General features: G+C 44.4%; 1 protein-coding gene across 2 annotated transcripts in view; it reads left to right on the top strand.

Annotated features, from left to right (window-relative positions):
* The window catches only part of LOC134343341 (uncharacterized), a 207,682-nt gene that overhangs the window by 143,739 nt on the left and 47,256 nt on the right, over positions 1–16,687 (top strand). For both annotated transcript variants that reach the window (XM_063042027.1, XM_063042028.1), the window contains exon 11: positions 6,211–6,258. In XM_063042027.1, the coding sequence (XP_062898097.1) occupies positions 6,211–6,258 (48 nt within the window). The remainder of the gene's footprint in view (positions 1–6,210; positions 6,259–16,687) is intronic.

Below are 16,687 nucleotides of genomic sequence, written 5' to 3'. Positions count from 1 at the left end.
AGTTCGTGTTTTTAAAAAAAAAATGCAATGGTGCCATTTATTTCAAGAGTAATAGAGTATAAAAACCAAGAGAAAATGCTGATCGTTTTTAAACATAGAAACATAGAAAATAGGTGCAGGAGTGGGCCATTCGGCCCTTCGAACCTGCACCGCCATTTATTATGATCATGGCTGATCATCCAACTCAGAACCCCGCCCCAGCCTTCCCTCCATACCCCCTGACCCCCGTAGCCACAAGGGCCATATCTAACTCCCTCTTAAATATAGCCAATGAACTGGCCTCAACAGTTAAGACAATAGTCAAGCCGTACTTGAAGTAATTTCAACAGGATTGGGCTATATTTCTCAGAAAGAATGTGTTTTCGTTAGAGGTAGTTCGAAGGACGTTCATGAGAATGATTCCGGGACTGTAGGAGTCAACTTATGAAGAGCGTTTGAAAACTTTAAGCTGCACTGTCTGCAATTTAGAGCAATGCGTGGGGATCTCATTGAGACCAACTGAATGTTGAAAGGACTAGATAGGGTGGGTGTAGAGAGGATGTTTCCTGTGGTGGGGGAATCCAGAACGAGAGAACGCTGAATCAAGTTCACTGGGATATTTTAGAAAATTTGTATGGAGTTTTTTTTTTTAACTTTTCGCCAGAGAGTAGTAAAACTGTGGAATACTCTGCAACAGTCTACGGTGGAAGCCAAGAACATAAGCATGTTTTCAGTGAAGTTCTGATAGGTAAGGGCACCAAAGTGTATGCGAGACGACAGCTCTATTGGTTTGAATGGGATCCGGGCTCAGCCTTTATGGCCTAATTCTGTTCCTATCTCTTATGATCTTATGCAACCTTGGTGAATTTAAATATCTCTACCAGGGAGACATATTTTCACAGAGGTGTATCGTTTGACTGAACTTTCCTGAAGTCCACAACGAAGTCCTTAGTCTTCGCCACGACCAGGCTTAGCTGCGCCACTTCTTCTCGAAACTCCCACTCGTCGTCGTTCTTGATAAGGCTATCAATTGCTGTGCTATACGTAAACATGTTACAATAGACAATCGACAATAGGTACAGCAGTAGGCCATTCGGCCCCTCGAGCCAACACCGCCATTCACTCTGATCACGGCTGATCATCCACAATCAGTATCCAGTTCCTGCCTTATCCCCACAACCTTTGACCTTTCATTCCACTATCTTTAAGAGCTTTATCCATCTCTTTCTTGAAAACATCCAGAGACTTGGACTTCACTGCCTTCTGGGGAGCAGCATTTCACATATCCACCACTCTCTGGGTGAAAACGTTTTTCCTCAACCTCCGTTCTAAATGGCCTACCCCTTATTCTTAAACTGTGGCCTCTGGTTCTGGACTCACCGATCGGCGGGAACATGCTTCCTGCCGCCAGCGTGTCCAATCCCTTAATAATCTTATACGTTTCAATCAGATCCCCTCTCATCCTTCTAAATTCCAGTGTATACAAGCCCAGTCGCTCCAATCTTTCAACATATGACTGTCCCGCCATCCCGGGAAATAAACTTGCGAACCTACGCTGCACTCCCTCAATAGCAAGAATGTCCTTCTTCAAATTTGGAGAGCAAAACTGCACACAATACTCCAGGTGTGGTCTCACCAGGGCCCTGTACAGCTGCAAATGGACCTCCTTGCTCCTATACTCAATTCCACTTGTTATGAAGGCCAGCATGCCATTAGCTTGCTTCACTGCCTGCTGTACTTGCATGATTGCTTTCAGTAACTGATGTACATGAACACCTACAACCGTTGTACTTCCCCTTTTCCTAATTTGACTCCATTTAGATAATAATCTGCCTTCCTGTTCTTACCACCAAAGTGGATAACCTCACATTTATCCACGTTAAACTGCATCTGCCATGCATCCGCCCACTCACCCAGCCTGTCCAAGTCACCCTGCAATCTCATAACATCCTCGTCACATTTCACACGGCCACCCAGCTTTGTGTCATCTGGAAATTTGCTAGTGTTACTTTTAATCCCTTCATCTAAAGCATTAATGTATATTGTAAACAGCTGCGGTTCCAACACTGAACCCTGCGGTACCGCACAGGTCACCGGTGACTTCACCGTGACTTCAACGATGGATCCAGTGCTTATGTACCTTCAGATACGTCATCCTCCCGATCTACACCCAGTCCATTCAGTCTCTCGATATACCTTTAGACCTTTCAGCTCCCCGATCAAACTTCAAATGGTTTAGCCTCCCGAAATATTTCAGACTTTTAAGATTTCTAATAAACCTTTCAGCCTTCCAATCTATGTTTTGAGATTGCAGCCTCAATATCTACAGTTAGACCAGCTAGCCGCTCAATACACCTTCAGTGTTTATTTAGTCTGTCGATCTAGCCTCACAGGATTCAGTTTCCCTTAAGACCATAAGACGTACGAGTAGAACTGGGCCATTTGGCCCATCGTATCTGCTTTGTTATTTCATCATGGCTGATCTTATATAACTCTCAGTCCCAATCTTCTGCCTTCTCTACGGATCACTTCATACCTTGGTCAAGCAATAATCAATCCTTAACAATCAATTGTACATCTTCTCATACATTGAGGACAGACTAATTGGTGTATAATTTCATTCCTTCTGAGAAGTAGAGTGACGTTTGTAATTTTGCAGTCCTCCGGACACATTTAACCCAGGCAACCTGTTCATATTCTATCCCTTCACAGTATGGTTCGGGTCTATTTTGACCTATCCCAAGAATCCCGTTATAACAACTGTCTATCCCAAATTTTGAACCACACATCTATTTAGAATGTATAAATAGCCTATCTGCCATTAATAAATGGGTGATTAATCGTTAATTAATGTTTCAGAGATCTAAAATCTATTTCAATAGATACGGGTCAAATTTGACTAGGAACAGCCTCAATGTACTAAAAGTTGTAGCACCTGTACAAAAGTATAATTTCAAAAATATATTGATATTTCAGCATTCTGGGTCACTTTTGGAAACGTCATTAAATTTCGGCAAAAATGGCATTTAGGGTGTTTTTACTGCTGTCAAATATCAAAACGTGTCAACTTTGCCCGGAACCTTATATAAAGAATAAGAATGGAGTCATTATGACAATACCTAAAACAGTCTCTTTAGCCATGTCTTGCAGACCCTTGCGGGTACAAGAGCAGATCCTTGAGATTTTCCTATCTTTAGACCTTTTAGTTTCCGAAAAACTTTCCCTCTGGTAATGATACCTTCACGCACGTCCTGACCGCTGACGTTTGGAACGTCCACCATTCCACTAGTGCGTCCCAGAACGATGGCAGATGGAAAATACAGTTTTCCCGCCTATTCTTTGCCCCGATATATACCTCTACAGTATTGTTTTCCAACGGCCTGATATGCACTGTTGCCTCAATTTTCCACTTTCTGTATTTCAGGGATTATATTATTGGCTCGCACACCTTCGTATTCCATCTCCACATTCTTAATGAGGTTATTAGATGTCTGCTTGGTATATGAAAGCTTACCATTCGTCAATCTTCTCACTAATAGTTGTTCTATTATACGCCCTCCCTTTGGCTATTATATTAGTTTTGAATTCTCTTGGTAGCCACGAATCTGTCATTTCGCCGTCACAGTACTTAGCCCTCTACGAGACTATGTATAACCTGTGCCGCGCGAATTGCGAACAGAAATTCCAGCCTCTGTTGTTCTCAGTCAGCAGTCATCACTGCCAATGTTTTGTTTTCCAATCAATACTGGCCAGCTCCCCTCTCATACCCCTCTAATTCCCCTTACACCTCTGTAATCCCGATACACCTGAAATTACCTTCTCCGTCTCAGATTTCAGGGTGAATTCGATCATATTATGATCACTCGCCCCTTCGAGTTCTGTCACCGTAACCTCGTTAATCAAGTCCTATTCGTTGCCCAACAGGCAAATCCTGAATAGCTGATCCCCTAATGGGCTCAATAGGAGCTGCTCTGATAAACCAACTTGTAAGTATTCCACAATATTCCTCTCTTGGAATCCAGCACAAACTTTTTTTCGCAATCTATCGGTATTTTGAAATCACCCGTGACATTGCCCCATTGGTATGAATTTTATCTCTCCCGTTGTAATTTGTAGTTTACATCCTGATGACAGCTTGGGACTCTGTATAAAACTCACATCACGTCTTCTCAACTTTGCAGTAACTTTCCTCTATCCACAATGATTCAACAGCATCCGCACCTGTGTCACATTTTACTAACAACTTGATTTCACTCTTTCCCAACCGAGCCCGCTTTTCCCTTTGCGTTCCTGCTTAGCATTAGATACAACATGTATCCTCTGGACATTAACTACCTAGCTACAATCTTCTTTTAGCCATGATTCATTGATACCTGCAACATCATACCGGCCAATCTGGAACTGTGTTTCAAGTTCATTTACCTTATTTTGTATACTCTGGGTATTTAAAATATAACATCCTCAGTCCTGTAGACACGCTTTTCAATTTTACATTGCCACTCGCCCTGTTGACTGCAATTTTGCACTATTATCAAATGCACCTGGCCAGCCGCCTCACTACACACTGTCTCTGATTGTAAAACAACTACCTCATGTTTGGCACAATCACTCCCATTCATATCACTCTGCTAAATTAATGTAAACACACACGTTTCAACTTTTGTCAACCTGCCCGCAAGTATTTTGACTTCTGATTTTTTGTAGTAAGCTATGTCTTACTCGACGGCTTAACGTAAATATATCTTTAAGTGGCAGTGATCAGAAAATTATTGAATTCATACTGCAATTTGACAAGCAAAAGCATAACGCACATGTGCCAGTACTGTAATGGATAAAGGTAATTACAGGGCATTGGAGAGAAGCTTCCTCAGGCTTATTGGAGGAGGACATCGGCATGGTGGATGGCAGAACAGAGAGGACTGAAGATTCTTGGAGTAATTCAGATCAGGCAGGAGAATTATACCCAATAGAATGTGGCAGATCGATAACGACATTGGGAAACATATGCTAATACAGTTTGTTTGAAGGAACAATAGTGCGGACTATTATCTAAATGGCGAGGAGTGTCAATTATTAGAGGTGCAGAGAGACTTGTGCAAATCTCCCGTTATTTTATAGTTTGAGTCTGTGGTAAAGAAAGCAAATGCAGTGGTGCAATTTATTTTAAGAGGAGTAGAATGTAAAAGCAAGGAAATCATTCTGTACCATTATAAGACACTAGTCAGGCCGCAGTCGGAGTAATTAGAACACGTTTGTGCCAGAGGAAGTTCATGAGGGTAATACCGGGACTGAAGGATTTTTAGATTGTGGGAACACTCAGTCCTCTTTTATTGTCATTTAGAAATGCATACATACATTAAGAAATGATAGAATGTTTCTCCAGAGTGATATCACAGAAAACAGGACAAACCAAAGACTAACACTGACAGAACCACGTAATTATAACATATAGTTACAGCAGTGCAAAGCAATACCATAATTTGATGAAGAGCAAACCATGGGCCCGGTAAAAAAAAAAAGTCTCAAAGTTCCCGAATCGATCGACTCCCGAGTATTCGGATGCCGAATACTCAGGATTCGGGGCCTTCTGCTCCGGACATTCCGTTCACCAAGCGGTAGCAGCGGCAGCGAAGCGGGAAATTAAGAAGCTTTCCAAATGTTCCTCCGTACTCTCACGTCTGTCTCCATCAAATTAGAATTGCGCACGGTCCCCTACTTGAAAGATTATAGGTATCATTCACCGGAGAGGCCTCGCGTGCTGCCGTCACGCTGCCATCTTCTCCTCCTGTAGAATGTTTGGCAGCCCTGCACTGAACTCTCTGGAATTTTTTAAAAAATGCGTGTGGTTATGACCGCAATTTCCTGAAATCCGCAATGATGCCCTTTGTCTTCTCTTCAGGCTTAGCCTATTTTTCTCGCAACAATGCCGCAGCCTCTCCATTTCCTCTCAGTACTCCGTCTCCTTATTGTTCTTGATAAGGCCAGCCACTGTTGTGCTGTGGTCACCGTTAGAGCTCCAGACCGGCAGCTCCGCGCAATCAAGTCTTCATTCTCCCGTATAAGACGAAGGTCATCGAACTGAAGCTCTTGTTCTTTAATAAGTTCTCTCAAAACAGTGGGGCGCTGTGTCTGAGACAGGATCGGGAAATGCACCAAAGGATTGCTTAATGAACAGGGAAGCAGATGGGTTCTACATTACGGAGATATTAATCTTTATATTTTTCCCTGCAGGAAAGACGAACGCAGAACACCTCCACCACCTCCGGAAGTTTTACGAAGGTACTGGTAAATAGAAACTTAAGATTGCATCTGTGGGCCGAACTTTTAATGTATTGCTGTTACGGGTGTGACTAAAAACTGACGCTAATACAATAATAATAAAATAATACAAAATAATAATTGTAAAAGTCTCCGCTAATACAATGCGATCTTAGTTCGTTAAACAGCCTCACGTGCGGCACCGTGTGAAACCCTTTCTGAAAATCTAAGGAAACAATAATAATTGGTTTTCCTTTGCGGACAGATTTACCTGAGCTGTGGGCAGTGGTTTAAACCAGAACTGCACGACAACGGGAAACAGTGTGATACAGCTGAGACTGAGGCGGCTTGATTACTAGCAGATGATGTGTGCAACATGCATGTAGGGGAGGAGCTGTCAGTGATTGTGTTCAGATACAAACAGACAAAAGAGTTAAACTCTACCACGGAGGCAAAATTCAAAAGGGCGAAAAATACAGCACTGAAGCTGCTGTTTTAAACCCTTACATACTGTTCCGGTCAAAATTGATCCGCATCTATTGAAATGGATTTTAGATCTCTGAAACATTATTTAAGGATCAGTCACCCATTTAGTAATGTCAGATTAGCTAATTATGCATTCTGAATAGATCTGTGGTTCAACATTTGGTGTGGACACGTTTTATGAGGGGATTCTTGGGCCGGGTCAAAATTGACCAGGACCATACTGTGAAGGTATTTCATATGAACAGGTTGCCTGGGTTAAATGGGAGTAAGGTGGACGAACTCCTGGCGCAATGCCCTCATTTGTTGCTACTGGTAGGGATTGGTCGCTATGCCGTCATGAGCATCATTGAGCATTCCTTGAAAGAAGGCCATAGTGGAAAGCTTAACATCTATGGATATACTTCGTACCAGAAGAGCAGGCTGGTTTCCCTGTTGCTGACAGGTGATATTATATTTTTAAAAAGAGCTGACATACGTTCAGAGAATGTGGAATCTTTGTAGGTGGAGTTATGAAATTGTAAGAGGAAGACACAGTCTGGGAATCATATTTAGTCCACAAAATAGTAGACAGCATGTGTGATTTAGATTGCAAAGGGAGCTCGAAAAGGCATGTAATGACCCAATTTTAATGGTGCCTCTAATATACAAAGCGATATCTAAACCAGGCAGCATCCTGGTAAATCTCCTCTGTACCCTTTCCAATGCTTCCACATCCTTCCTATAGAAGGCAGCCTATATGAGGTTTAGGAAGCAAGGATCAGATGAGTCTGGTGAGGAATATAGGGAAGCAAGAAAGGAGCTTAAGAAGGGGCTGAGAAGAGCAAGAAGGGGACATAGAAGGCCTTGGCGAGTAGGGTAAAGGAAAACCCCAAGGCATTCCTCAATTTTGTGAAGAAAAAGAGGATGACAGGAGTGAAGGTAGGACCGATTAGAGATAAAGGTGGGAAGATGTGCCTGCAGGCTGTGGAAGTGAGCGAGGTCCTCAATGAATATTTCTCTTCGGTATTCACCAATGAGAGGGAACTTGATGATGGTGAGGACAATTTGAGTGAGGTTGATGTTCTGGAGCATGTTGATATTAAGGGAGAGGAGGTGTTGGAGTTGTTAGAATACATTAGGACCGATAAGTCCCCGGGGCCTGAAAGAATATTCCCCAGGCTGCTCCACGAGGCTAGAGAAGAGATTGTTGAGCCTCTGGCTAGGATCTTTATTTCCTCGGTGTCCACGGGAATGGTACCGGAGGATTGGAGGGAGGCGAATGTTGTTCCCTTGTTCAAAAAAGGTAGTAGGGATAGTCCGGGTAATTATAGACCAGTGAGCCTTACGTCTGTGGTAGGAAAGCTGTTGGAAAAGAATCTTAGAGATAGGATCTATGGGCATTTAGAGAATCATGGTCTTATCAGGGACAGTCAGCATGGCTTTGTAAAGGGCAGATCGTGTCTAACAAGCCTGATAGAGTTCTTTGAGGAGGTGACCAGGCATGTAGATGAGGGTAGTGCAGTGGATGTGATCTATATGGATTTTAGTAAGGCATTTGACAAGGTTCCACACGGTAGGCTTATTCAGAAAGGTAGAAGGCATGGGATCCAGGGAGGTTTGGCCAAGTGGATTCAGAATTGGCTTGCCCGCAGAAGGCAGAGAGTCGTGGTGGAGGGAGTACATTCATATTGGAGGATTGTGACTAGTAGTGTCCCACAAGGATCTGTTCTGGGACCTCTACTTTTCGTGATTTTTATTAACGACCTGGATGCGGGGGTAGACGGGTGGGTTGGCAAGTTTGCAGAGGACACAAAGGTTGGTGGTGTTGTAGATAGTGTAGAGGATTGTCAAAGATTGCAGAGAGACATTGATAGGATGCAGAAGTGGGCTGAGAAGTGGCAGATGGAGTTCAACCCGGAGAAGTGTGAGGTAGTACACTTTGGAAGGACAAACTCCAAGGCAAAGTAAATGGCAGGATACTTGGTAGTGTGGAGGAGTAGAGGGATCTCGGGGTACATGTCCACAGATCCCTGAAAGTTGCCTCACAGGTGGACAGGGTAGTTAAGAAAGCTTATGGGGTGTTAGCTTTAATATGTCGAGGGATAGAGTTTACGAGTCGCGATGTAATGATGCAGCTCTATAAAACTCTGGTAAAGGCCATACTTGGAGTACTGTGTCCAGTTCTGGTCACCTCACTGTAGGCAGGATGTGGAAGCATTGGAAAGGGTACAGAGGAGATTTACCAGGATGCTGCCTGGTTTAGAAAGTACGCATTATGATCAGAGATTAAGGAAGCTAGGGCTTTACTCTTTGGAGAGAAGGAGGATGACTGGAGACATGATAGAGGTGTACAAGATAATAAGAGGAATAGGTAGAGTGGATAGCCAGCGCCTCTTCCCCAGGGCACCACTGCTCAATACAAGAGGACATGGCTTTAAGGTAAGGGGTGGGAAGTTCAAGGGGGATATTAGAGGAAAGTTTTTTACTCAGCGAGTGGTTGGTGCGTGGAATGCACTGCCTGAGTCACTGGTGGAGGCAGATACACTAGTGAAGTTTAAGAGACTACTATGCAGGCATATGGAGGAATCTAAGGTGGGGGCTTATATGGGAGGCAGGGTTTGAGGGTCGGCACAACATTGTGGGCCGAGGGGCCTGTACTGTGCTGTACTATTCTATGTTCTATATAAATGTCATTTCAGCTCGCAGAAGTCAGTGAGAAGTTTTAGGAAGCGTTTAATTTCTAGTATAACGAAATGGTATCCAAAATATCTTTAAGAAGGGGAAAAAACATGAAATATGAGAGCAGACTAGCAAATACGATAAGGCGTAAAAGGGAGTTGAGAGTTGATCACTGGAAAATGATGCTGTTAATGCAGTAATCGGAGCCAAAAAATCGCAGATGAGCAATGTGTACTTTTACATCTTCACTGTAGAAGACACTGGCAATGTGCCAGAGGTCCGTTAATATCATGTACCTGTACTACATGCAAGTGTCCTGACAGTTGCTATTGAAGAGATAATTTGTTCTTTACCTTTGTAGAATTATTTGATTCTAGCATGTTTCCGGAGGAATGAAAGATAGTAAATCTCACCTCACCCTTTAAGAAAGGAGGAAGGCAAAATGCGGGTAATTTATAGGCCATTTTTCCTGGTCCGTGGTTGGGAAAGTGTTGGATTTATTATAGAAACATAGAAAATAGGTGCAGGAGTAGGCCATTCGGCCTTTCGAGCCTGCACCGCCATTTATTATGATCATGGCTGATCATCCAACTCAGAACCCCGCCCCAGCCTTCCCCCCATACCCCCTGACCCCCGTAGCCACAAGGGCCATATCTAACTCCCTCTTAAATATAGCCAATGAAGTGGCCTCAACTGTTTCCTGTGGCAGAGAATTCCACAGATTCACCACTCTCTGTGTGAAGAAGTTTTTCCTAATCTCGGTCCTAAAAGGCTTCCCCCCTATCCTCAAACTGTGGCCCCTCGTTCTGGACTTCCCCAACATCGGGAACAATCTTCCTGCATCTAGCCTGTCCAATCCCTTTAGGATCTTATACGTTTCAATCAGATCCCCCCCAATCTTCTAAATTCCAACGTGTACAAGCCCAGTTCATCCAGTCTTTCTTCATATGAAAGTCCTTCCATCCCAGGAATCAATCTGGTGACATACATCAAAGTTGCTGGTGAACGCAGCAGGCCAAGCAGCATCTGTAGGAAGAGCTGCGGTCGACGTTTCAGGCCGAGACCCTTCGTCTGGACTAACTGAAGGAAGAGTGAGTAAGGGATTTGAAAGTTGGAGGGGGAGGGGGAGATCCAAAAATGGTGATCAATCAATCTGGTGAACCTTCTTTGTACTCCCTCTATGGCAAGGATATCTTTCCTCAGATTAGGGGACCAAAACTGCACAGAATACTCCAGGTGTGGTCTCACCAAGGCCTTCTACAACTGCAGTAGTACCTCCCTGCCCCTGTACTCGAATCCTCTCGCTATAAATGCCAGCATACCATTCGCCTTTTTCACCGCCAGTTGTACCTGCATGCCCACTTTCAATGACTGGTGTATAATGACACCCAGGTCTCGTTGCACCTCCCCTTTTCCTAATCGGCCACCATTCAGATAATAATTTGTTTTCCTATTTTTGCCACCAAAGTGGATAACTTCACATTTATCCACATTAAATTGCATCTGCCATGAATTCGCCCACTCACCCAACCTATCCAAGTCACCCTGCATCCTCTTAGCATCCTCCTCAAAGCTAACACTGCCACCCAGCTTCGTGTCATCCGCAAACTTGGAGATGCTGCATTCAATTCCCTCATCCAAGTCATTAATATATATTGTAAACAACTGGGGTCCCAGCACTGAGCCTTGCGGTACCCCACTAGTCACCGCCTGCCATTCTGAAAAGGTCCCGTTTATTCCCACTCTTTGCTTCCTGTCTGCTAACCAATTCTCCACCCACACCAATACCTTACCCCCAATACCGTGTGCTTTAAGTTTGCACACTAATCTCCTGTGTGGGACTTTGTCAAAAGCCTTTTGAAAATCCAAATATACCACATCCACTGGTTCTCCCCTATCCACTCTACTAGTTACATCCTCAAAAAATTCTATGAGATTCGTCAGACATGATTTTCCTTTTACAAATCCATGCTGACTTTGTCCGATCATTTCACCGCTTTCCAAATGTGCTGTTACAACATCCTTGATAACTGACTCCAGCAGTTTCCCCACCACCGACGTTAGGCTAACCGGTCTATAATTCCCCGGTTTCTCTCTCCCTCCTTTTTTAAAAAGTGGGGTTACATTAGCCACCCTCCAATCCTCAGGAACTAGTCCAGAATCTAACGAGCTTTGAAAAATTATCACTAACGCATCCACTATTTCTTGGGCTACTTCCTTAAGCACTCTGGGATGCAGACCATCTGGTCCTGGGGATTTATCTGCCTTATCAGAGATGTTTCGAGGTATTTGGAGACCAATGATGAAATAACTCAAATCAGCATGTTGTATGTGAAGGGAATTCCTGCCTGGAAAATCGATGAAGCAAACAGTAGCGTAAATAAAGCAGAGGCAGTGGATGTCATTTATTTCGGAAGCGTTTGAGAAGGTGCCACAATGAGGCTGCTTAACCGGACACCATGCTATACCGTTACATGAAAAATACAAGCTTTTTGTCGAACTCCCTAAAATCTTTCTGCAGGGCATTCTCACCTTTTCTATCCATGCCATAGGTGCCAGTATAGAAACATAGAAACACAGAAAACACTACAGCACAATACAGGCACTTTGGCCCACAAAGCTGTGCCGAGCATGCCCTTAACTTAGAACTACCTAGGCTTACCAATAGCCCTGTATTTTTCTAAGCACCATATACCCATCCAGGAGTCTCTTAAAAGACTCTATCCTTTCCGCCTCCACCACCGCCACCGGCAGCCCATTCCACGCACTCACCACTCACTGCGTAAAACAGATACCCCTGAATTCTCCTCTGTACCTAATTCCAAGCACCTTAAAACTATGCCCTCTCGTGCTAGCCATTTCAGCCCTGGGGAACAGAACTGACTATCCACACGATCAATAGCTCTCATTATCTTGCATGTCCCAATCATGTCACCTGTCGTCCTCCGTCACTCTGAGGAGAAAAAGTCCCAGTAAACTCAACCTAATCTCATAAGTCATTTTCCCAAATCCAGGCAACAACCTTGTAAATCTCCTCTGCACCATTTCTATGGTTCCACGTCGTTCCTGTAGTGAGGCGACCAGAATTGAGCACAGTACACCAAGTGGGGTCTGACCAGGGTTCTATATAACTGCATCGTTACCTCTCTGCTCTTAAGCTCAAACCCACGATTGAAAAAGGACAAATCAACGAATGCCTTCTTAACCACAGCTTTGAGTGTCCAATGGTCTCGGACCCGAAGATCCCTCTGATCCTCCAGACTGCAAGAGCCTTGCCATTAATGCGATAATTTGCCGTCATATTTTGACCTCACACTTACCTGGTTTGAACTCCATCTGCCACTTCTCAGCCCAGTTTTGCATCCTATCAATGTCCCCCTGTAATCTCTGGCAATCCTCCACAATATCCTCAACACCCCAACATTTGTGTCATCGGCAAATTTACGAACTCATCCCCCCGCTGCCACATCCAGGTTAGTTAGAACATAGAACATAGAATTGTACAGCACAGTACAGGCCCTTCGGCCCACAATGTTGTGCCGATCCTCAAACCCTGCCTCCTATATAACCCCCCACCTTAAATTCCTCCATATACCTGTCTAGTAGTCTCTTAAACTTCGCGTGTGTATCTGCCTCCACCACTGACTCAGGCAGTGCATTCCACGCACCAACCACTCTCTGAGTAAAAACCTTTCCTCTAATATCCCTCTTGAACTTCCCACTCCTTATCTTAAAGCATGTCCTCTTGTATTGAGCAGTGGTGCCCTGGGGAAGAGGCGCTGGCTATCCACTCTATCTATTCCTCTTATTATTTTGTACACCTCTATCATGTCTCCTCTCATCCTCCTTCTCTCCAAAGAGTAAAGCCCCAGCTCCCTTAATCTCTGATCATAATGTATACTCTCTAAACCAGACATAATCCTGATAATTCTCCTCTGTACCCCTGCCAATGCTTCCACATCCTTCCTATAGAGAGGGACCAGAACTGGACACAGTAGTCCAAATGTGGCCTTTACCAGAGTTTTATAGAGCTGCATCATTACATCGCGACTCTTAAACTCTATCTCTCGACTTATGATCGGACAAAGTCAGCATGGATTTGTGAAAGGAAAATCATGTCTGACGAATCTCATAGAATTTTTTGAGGATGTAACTAGTAGAGTGGATAGGGGAGAACCAGTGGATGTGGTATATTTGGATTTTCAAAAGGCTTTTGACAAGGTCCCACATAGGAGATTAGTGTGCAAACTTAAAGCACACGGTATTGGGGGTAAGGTATTGGTGTGGGTGGAGAATTGGTTAGCAGACAGGAAGCAAAGAGTGGGAATAAACGGGACCTTTTCAGAATGGCAGGCGGTGACTAGTGGGGTACCGCAAGGCTCAGTGCTGGGACCCCAGTTGTTTACAATATATATTAATGACTTGGATGAGGGAATTAAATGCAGCATCTCCAAGTTTGCGGATGACACGAAGCTGGGTGGCAGTGTTAGCAGTGAGGAGGATGCTAAGAGGATGCAGGGTGACTTGGATAGGTTGGGTGAGTGGGCAAACTCATGGCAGATGCAATTTAATGTGGATAAATGTGAAGTTATCCACTTTGGTGGCAAAAATAGGAAAACAGATTATTATCTGAATGGTGGCCGATTAGGAAAAGGGGAGGTGCAACGAGACCTGGGTGTCATTATACACCAGTCATTGAAAGTGGGCATGCAGGTACAGCAGGCGGTGAAAAAGGCGAACGGTATGCTGGCATTTATAGCGAGAGGATTCGAGTACAGGAGCAGGGAGGTACTACTGCAGTTGTACAAGGCCTTGGTGAGACCACACCTGGAGTATTGTGTGCAGTTTTGGTACCCTAATCTGAGGAAAGACATCTTTGCCATAGAGGGAGTACAAAGAAGGTTCACCAGATTGATTCCTGGGATGGCAGGTCTTTCATATGAAGAAAGACTGGATGAACTGGGCTTGTACTCGTTGGAATTTAGAAGATTGAGGGGGGATCTGATTGAAACGTATAAGATCCTAAAGGGATTGGACAGGCTAGATGCAGGAAGATTGTTCCCGATGTTGGGGAGGTCTAGAACGAGGGGTCACAGTTTGAGGATAGAGGGGAAGCCTTTTAGGACCGAGGTTAGGAAAAACTTCTTCACACAGAGAGTGGTGAATCTGTGGAATTCTCTGCCACAGCAAACTGTTGAGGCCAGTTCATTAGCTATGTTTAAAAGGAAGTTAGATATGGCCCTTGTGGCTACAGGGGTCAGGGGGTATGGAGGGAAGGCTGGGTTCTGAGTTGGATGATCAGCCATGATCATAATAAATGGCGGTGCAGGCTCGAAGGGCCGAATGGCCTACTCCTGCACCTATTTTCTATGTTTCTATGTTTCTATATTATGAAAACTAACGTCCCATACGCTTTCTTAACTACCCTACCTACCTCTGAGGCAACTGTCAGGGATCTGTGGACATGTATCCCCAGATCCCTCTGCTCCTCCACACTCCCAAGTTTCCTGCTATTTACTTTGTACTCTGCCTTGGAGTTTGCCCTTCCAAAGTGGACCACCTCACAAACTCCAAGTTGAACTCCATCTTTCACTTCTCAGCCTACTTCTGCATCCTATCAATGTCTCTCTGCAATTTTCGACAATCCTCTACACTATCTGCAACACCACCAACCTTTGTGTCGTCTGCAAACCTGCCAACCCAGCTTTCTACCCCCACATTCAGGTCGTTAATAAAAGTCACGAAAAGTAGAGGTCCCAGAAGAGATCCTTGTGGGACACCACTAGTCGCAATCCTCCAATCTGAATGTACTCCCTCCACCACGACCCCCTGCCTTCTGCAGGCAAGCCAATTCTGAATCCACCTGGCCAAACTTCCCTGGATCCCATGCCTTCTGACGCTCTGAATAAGCCTACCGTTATTTATAAAAATAACAATGAGTAGGGGTCCCAGAACAGATCCCTGAGCACCCCACCAGTCACCGGCCTCACGCAGAATATGACCCGTCTAAACTACTCTTTGCCGTCTGTGGGCAAGTCAGTTCTGTATCCACAAAGCAACGTTCCCTTGGATCCCATGCCTCCTTACTTCCTCAATAAGGCTAGCATGGGGTACCATATAAAATGCCTTGCTACAATCTATATACACTACATCTACAACTATACCTTCTTCAAAGTGTTTAGTCACATCTTCAAAAAATCAGTCAGGCCCTTGTGGCACGAACGGCCTTTGACAAACCCATGCAACAGTCAGCACCAAGACGTTGTTGCTCACCCTTGTCCTTGGGGATCCCTTAGACCCAATATGAGACACTCCTGACCCTGGATGGAGGCAGATAACATACCATCCCGGTACGTCGATCGCGCCCACACAATGGCGTCTGCGTTCCCCTGCCTATGGAAGCTCCAGTCAATTTCTCTCTGCTCTTCTGAGCTACAGCACTAGACATCGTATCAGAGGCCCGATTACTGTTTCTTCCTCGTGGTTGGCCGTCCCACTCAACAGTTTCTAATGTTGTTCTTATTAGTGAGAGCAATTACAAAAATTGTACTCTGCCCTGGCTGTGCATTTCCGTTACTTTTCCTGACAGTCAGAGAGCTAACGTCTCCTGTAAATCTATATCGACTAACTCCCTTTGGTTCCGATCTGTCATCTCTTCATTCTCCCTTATGAGTTGGGGATCATCAGCTCCAATTCCTTAATACGCATTCTCAGAAGCTGCAGGTCGCTGCACCAGTCGCAGAATTGCTCTGTTTTTCTGGGAGGGTGGAGTTTTCTAGACCTCCCACATCGCAAACAGGGTACAAAACACAACCACTGGGGCAATTATTGCTGACAAAGAATGGAGAAATATGAACACAATGATAAAGTTGAGAGACACTTTTCCGTCTTCTAAGCCTGAAGATCTTAGATTGAACACTTTAAAGGCGAGCACACTAAAAACATTGTCACTACACCTGCACTTGAATTTTGCGCATTTTTCTATCGAATCGCTGTTTGTAGATTTGTCGCCGCACAACAATGAATTTGATTTCCACTTCAATGTTGGTCAAGTTACTGGTGGCTTTCATAGTGAACGCCAATGCCAGGTACCTGTTGCACTCATCCATTACTTCCCCGAATCCCCTTTATTCCTCTCCAGTATCATTTTTCAATTTGCAATTGTGCTTTTGGCCTATCGCTTGTTGTCTCCATATCTGAAAGTTTTGCTGTATCGACTGGGTGTTCAAACTGTCGGGAGCGCTCCGGTAACACCTTGTGATCTTAGCTCCTTAAGCCGCCGCATCTGTGGCGGTTGGTTAAAGCC

This window comes from Mobula hypostoma, chromosome 3, assembly GCF_963921235.1.
Source record: "Mobula hypostoma chromosome 3, sMobHyp1.1, whole genome shotgun sequence".
Lineage (NCBI taxonomy): Eukaryota > Metazoa > Chordata > Chondrichthyes > Myliobatiformes > Myliobatidae > Mobula > Mobula hypostoma.
This window is presented reverse-complemented; position numbering and strand designations above follow the sequence as displayed.